General features: G+C 37.3%; 2 protein-coding genes across 5 annotated transcripts in view; one reads left to right on the top strand and one right to left on the bottom strand.

The window, feature by feature from the left end:
• LOC107096283 (dual specificity protein phosphatase 19-like) overlaps positions 1–3708 on the bottom strand; it is a 45673-nt gene extending 41965 nt beyond the window's left edge. Inside the window, exons 1-2 of the mRNA XM_015392871.1 lie at positions 3554–3708; positions 494–727 (exon numbers count right to left, since the gene is read on the bottom strand). Of these exons, the coding sequence (XP_015248357.1) occupies positions 494–722 (229 nt within the window). The 5' untranslated portion in view covers positions 723–727; positions 3554–3708. The remainder of the gene's footprint in view (positions 1–493; positions 728–3553) is intronic.
• nckap1 (NCK-associated protein 1) overlaps positions 2810–6233 on the top strand; it is a 56020-nt gene continuing 52596 nt past the window's right edge. For 3 of the 4 annotated variants that reach the window (XM_015392870.1, XM_015392868.1, XM_015392869.1), the window contains exon 1: positions 2810–3100. In XM_015392870.1, coding sequence (XP_015248356.1) covers positions 2993–3100 — 108 coding nt within the window. In that variant the 5' untranslated portion in view covers positions 2810–2992. The remainder of the gene's footprint in view (positions 3101–6233) is intronic. The other variant, XM_015392866.1, reaches the window with a different exon arrangement.

Here is a 6233-nt window from a genome sequence, read left to right as displayed (position 1 = left end):
GAATAAGATGGTTTTATCTTTGGAGGTTTTTTCTTTCGATGTTTGCAAACATTTATCTGCTGCTAGTTCACGATGTGTTCTGTCTTCTTTTCTTTTCTCTCGTTTCTTGCAGATGTGAGAGTCAATCTGTATATTCTGCTTTTTTTTCCTTCCTCCTCCGTCTCTTTCAATCTCAGTGTCAACTGCATAGGATTATTCCCAAAGGCAGTTTTAATAAACATCACACCAAGTGGAACACTGTGAAAAAAGAAACGGTTGTTTAACAGTTCTTTAGTCCTGCTTTCATTTCATAGTGGTTATCATGATTTTATCTGTTTGTTTTTTGTTGTTTTTTTTTGCTTAAATATAAGCCTTTCTTTTAAAGCCACATGCAGGAACAGGAAAATGCAAATTATTACATCGATGACAGGCCTGTTGAAGCTGCAGCAGCTATTAGGTAGGGAAATAGGATCAAGTGTAGGTAAAAGAGTAAAATCTTAATCAGAAAAGTTACCAAGCAGCAGGAAGGGTCTGACCACACCGACTTGAAGATCAAGGCTGGTATCTTCTACAAATCCACATCCGCTGTCATCCTGCAGCTCCTCCACCTGCACAGCCTCTCCCTCTGATCCATCACTCCTCCTTTCCAGCAACTTCTTGCCTGTCACTGTGGTCACGCGGGTGGACTGCTTCTTCAGGCGGTTTTTGGAGAAGCCCTGGATTTCCTGAGCAAGTGAATGCATCGTGCCTGGGAGAAAACATCAGATTTACCAAATACATTTAATCCATCATTTGAAATGAAGGTCAAACTGTAGATGGAGGACAGAGAGGGAGACAGATGTGGTTTGCTTCTTTAAAAAATTACAGTTTGCTGCATATTAAATTGGAAAAAAAACATTTTTAAATGTGGAACTCGGGCTGTGGATTTATTTAATTAATTTTGATTCATTCCACAGTTACACAGTTGTAATGTTAATAAATGTGGAAATTTAGAAAAATAAAAAAGGAGAAATTAGGATCTCTAAATACAGATCAGCAAGGAAGTTAAAGCATTGCAACAAATGGCTCCTCCAGTTGGACAATGACCAACCACAAAAAAAAATAAATCCCTGGCAGAGCTAAAAACAGTTCCTTGTTCATTACTCCTTTTTTATTTATTGCAGATTTGTTTTTTTATATGGACAGTATTACTCAGGGTGCACTTCCACCAGGGGACGGCAGGAATGCTGTGTCACTTCTGGCTCTAAACAGGTTTCCTGTTGCTGTCTGTCATTTCCAATTAGAAGGGATTGGGCTTCTCCTTGTGTTCTGCAGTTTTAACTAAAATAAAAATAAAATGGCTAAAAATATAATTTATTGCTAAACTAAATGGCGATTTTACACCTTGTGGACTTGTGAATATAGTATTTAAATTAACAGCTGTAGTTCTTGGTTAAATCAAAGAATAAAAGAAGAACTTAACTTTAAATGATTTAATTTTTCTTCTCTTAATTATAGCTACAATAAAAAACAGACTGAAAAGCAGCTAAAATATAAAAAGTATTCTCTGTTTAGAATCTGTAAAGTTATGATTGTTAAAACCTACTTTTAAAACTAAAAATGACCTATTTAGGTAAAAAAAAAATCTAATTTATCTATATGTTTATACACATAAATTACATGTATTTATACCAACTGTTTTAAAAAATATTATTTGTAGATCTTCATAGCCCCCTTTTGGTGTTTTCACTCCTAAATTTTATGATTAAAAAAGATTATCTCTAACTTTTTGTAAATGGCCTTGAAACAATATTTGTAGTGAATTAGAAAAATAAAATTAAACATTATTAACCTAAAAATATATATATTTTTAAAGCTACAGTGTGTAATAATTACAGGGATATACAGTCAGAAATGTAATATATTATACATAACTATGTTATTTATCATCATCTACGAGCTCAGCCTCTTAACCTTAATATTTGCGTTGCCTTAGAATTCGTTATTTATAATTACATAGGAGCGGGTCTCGCAGCCATGGAGGCAGACATCTTTGCGCTACGGCAGCGCAGAGGCAACAAACTAGCGATTGCGAGATCGCCAAAACGTCCCAACGATGTAGAAAAAATAACGGGTATATTTATTATCTTAAGTCTACATGAAATCTATACCCTACACAGACTAATGAAATACTATCTGTAAAATTATCTATGTAAACAAACCTCATCACTTGAGAAGGTAGGTGATGCGGACGTCGTGGAAGACATTTTGTCCCGTAACGCTCGCCGTACTGTTGGGGGGGAGAAGCGGTGGGGGGGAGATGTTCATGTTGCTGCAGTCTGACCGCTAGGTGTCGCTAAAAGTTACACACTGTAGCTTTAAGGAAAAAATTACATTTATTTATTTTGAAAGCTCAGTGACAAAAATATGTGGATCCGACCTCTGCTTGAGGCCTTCTAGTCTGTCTCCATACTTAATCAGTGTCTTGTGGAAATATTTAGATTTATGGTTATCCTATTTATACCAGTTTTTTTTTTTTTTTTTTTTTTGCTTTTACTTTTAATGCAACTGTATTTGTCATGTCATCTATCAAATTAGTGTATTTCTTTATGAGGGTGTTTCACATTACGTCTTCATGACTACCTCATTTTTAATGGCTTTGACAAATCTTTCACAATATAAAGCTGTCATTTTGGTCTGTTTATTAATCTGGAACAAAAAATACCGTATCCATGAGGAAATTATTAAATAGTCTGCATTTGAAATGTCAAAGAAATTATAATAGTGATGATTACTACGGTCCGTGAACGCACCACCAGCAGCCCAGATCCTCATCCCCGGAAAAAAAAAAAAAAAACAGACAGGGAGACAGAGGGTGGAGTACAGGAAGCTGCTATCCCTGAAAAGCCTCATCATGGGCCAAATCTAACCACTACAGAAATCACGGCTTCTCCTTCTTTTCATTGTTTGGACCAGAAGCGGATATTCCCATAATATTGATTTTATTTTTGGATTGGAGGATTAAAGCGAGAAGATGTCTCGGGGAGTGATGCAGCCCAGCCAGCAGAAACTGGCAGAAAAACTCACCATCCTCAACGACAGAGGCATCGGGATGCTGACCCGTGTTTACAATATCAAAAAGGTTCGCTCACACAAACACCAATATTTCCTCATTATTTTCAGAAATATGTGAACATGTTGAATATTTTAGTTGATCTCAGGCTGCTGTCACTTAACAGGGGAAATAACGCCCTAGCAAACTATTAGCAAATATCAATAGATGTTTTTTTTGCCCTCTGTAGGCCAATGCAGCTGTAGAACTGTGTCACACATATTTGTCGTGATGTGAATGAATAAAATAAAATGAGGATAAAGGGAATTTTCCCCCAGTTCCTCCTCCCAGCATCCCTGTTTGTAGCTGCGGCTAACACAAACCGTCGCGTTAGCTTGCGGTAAAAGTTGTCCGCCGCTTTTCGGGTTTAAAGCGGCTTTCCGGTCAAATTAAAACCAGATGTTGATAATTATTTCGATGACAACCTTTATCTAAACACATCAAACGCAACAGTTAAAAATGAAACGAGCTCTGTCGTCAAACCTGTAGGCCTTAGCTGGTGCTAACGGCTAGCTAGCATCGGCTGTAATGGCGGCGGCTCCTGGTTGATCCAGCAGGCGGGGCGTCGGCTCTGCTCGCCAAAACCCCGATACGAAGCACCGAAACCCCCAGACACGAACCCCCCCAGCTCTCCACCTACCAGCGGAGGCTGTAAAGGCCCGAACCGGTCTGCTTTCCCCAAGCCCAGCCTGCGGCTATTAGCTATTAGCTTGATATAGAAAATGAAAGAAATGGGAAAATGAAAACTGGATCGCCGTGATTTTTTTTTTATATTCTTTTCTTTCATTTAGATTTATGCAGAAGGTGTTTCACCAAGTTCTTTATTTTCTTTAAGGATGATACACGTAAAACCCATTGATTGTGTTTGAATTTATTAGTGATTCTATCCAGGGCTGCAACTTTTCACCAAACCTTGGAGACAGTTTGGACAGGGAAGCTTTGATTGACAGGCTCTTAGGATCTAACTGAAACAAAGTGGGAAAATTAGGATTTTTATACAGTAAATGTTACTGAATAAATAGTTATGTGGAAAACATTTCACACAATATACATTATTTTCTATATTCTGATGATTTTAAATAAAATGTAGTAAAGAAGTATGGACCCTACTAAAATATTTGCATCTTAAATGTACTGTAAACTAAGAATTTCCCAACTGTGTTTATGAACTATTCTATGCAGTTCAATAAAATAAACAACAGGGAACTAATAATTGATTACTGAAACTAATACAGGAACCTGTGCAATCTACACTGTATAATTATTTGGTTATAGACTAACAATTAAAAATCTGATCTCATTATCTTATTATTTTATTTTTTTACAATTGACTAAACAGCAAAACAATTGAGAGCTTCTGGGAGGCTGTAGATTCTATGCAAACATACCATGACACTGGACGGCACTTCTCTGGATGTTTCAGTTGGGAAAATGTGATTGAAATGACGTTTTTGAATATATTCAATGGATAAAAGATAAGGCCAGAACACACCGGTTGTGTACGACTTTTTACTCTCTGATCCAATTGTTTTCCACGTCACACTGACTGCATATACAGGGAGGCTATGACTAGTATATGGTATACACAAATTAGAACAAATTTCCACATTTGAATTGGACAGATTATGAAAAGTTATGGGAAAAAAACCCCACCTCTTTCAATAAAGCGAAGCCCCACGTAAATGAGTCTGTGCAGCATCTCTAACCTGAGCACATAATAATCAAATGCCTTTGGTGAGAAAATATTGGGATCTATGTCTAAAGAAAAGAAAAAAAAGCAGCAATACAGGCTGTGGGATGGTTTATATGCTGACTGAGGCAGTGAGAGGCCATTCTCAGAGAGAGATCTGTGATTATCAAAGTTTTTCTTTCTTTTTTTCATAAATCGGTGAGAGAAACGGCGCGCCTACCTGATCTGTCTGCCCCTCGTTGTTTTATTTTTTGAGGTTCAAAGAGGATATATCGTTTTTTTTTCCTCCTCCTGTAGTTTTTTTTTCAAGGTGATTGATAAACTGCGTTTTCTGTCCCTCGTTGATTTTGCGAAGCTCAAAGAGGATCACTACTTTCTGTTTTCTGTCTTGTAGAATTCCTATCATGGGTAAAGTATTATTTTTTACTGTCTGACTGATTGTTTTTACATGAGTCTGTCCGATTTGCTAGAAACGTGATGCGCGACTCCAAAAAGTGACTGTTTTCCCATGTGATAAACAGATTTTATTTTATATTTTCCCCCCAAAGCGAATGTGTTTTACTTTGTAACAGCGTCTCTCTTCCTGTCAGACCCATGAATTTGTCGCTGAATTGCTGCATAGTCCGACTAAAATAGACCTGTTATCTTCTCAGTCAAACCTACGGAAGCCCCCTTGCGTAAAATCGTGTTTGGTGTGATAATCCCCATTGACTTTTAATGAGCGCTAAATGCCACGAGCTCGTCCAACATGATTTTCTTTCGAATCAGACGCAAAATAAGATTTGGTGCGTTCTGGGCTTTAGATAAGTAAAAATAAAATGAGAACATCCCTGTGGTTCCTCCTCTATACATTCTGGATAACTGGGTTGTTCTGCATTATCCTCTCTGCGTCTTTTGTTGTAGTTCTTTTCTTGGATGGCTGATCTTTTGAAAAATAAAAAGCATAGCTTCTTTTTCTTTTTTTGTGGACCTCCTTTGGGTTTGTGAGTCATACCTGAAAGCTTTAAGAATTTAGATATTTGTATTGCTTTAATTAGTCCCAATTTCCAAGGGGGGATTATTCAACTAGACTGAGCAATAATTATTTAACTTGTGAGCAGAACATGGACTGAAACTGGCACTAAAGCAGGTGATTAAACTAGAGCAAACAAGGATTAAGTCCTACTAAAAAAAGCAGTAGATTTAGAGAAAGCAAACCATTTGAGGTCAAGTTGATGTGATCCTACACTCAGGCTGTGTCCGAATGTCTGCTCTAATCATTAAAGGGCATTATATAGTGGTTACACCATTTTAAATGAGTGTCTAAAAGGTCTAGTGGATGAAATGGTAGTGAACTCGAAATGGCCCACAATGCACCTTTAAAAGTAGTGATCACCCATGGTCACTAGACGAGCAGATATATCCTAGACTGCTTTGCTTGGAGAGCTCTCCTCACAAAGCATTATGGGATTTGCTGTCACTAACTAACAGCAC

Source organism: Cyprinodon variegatus, unplaced genomic scaffold, assembly GCF_000732505.1.
Source record: "Cyprinodon variegatus isolate N-32 unplaced genomic scaffold, C_variegatus-1.0 Scaffold611, whole genome shotgun sequence".
Taxonomy (NCBI): Eukaryota; Metazoa; Chordata; class Actinopteri; order Cyprinodontiformes; family Cyprinodontidae; genus Cyprinodon; species Cyprinodon variegatus.
This window is presented reverse-complemented; position numbering and strand designations above follow the sequence as displayed.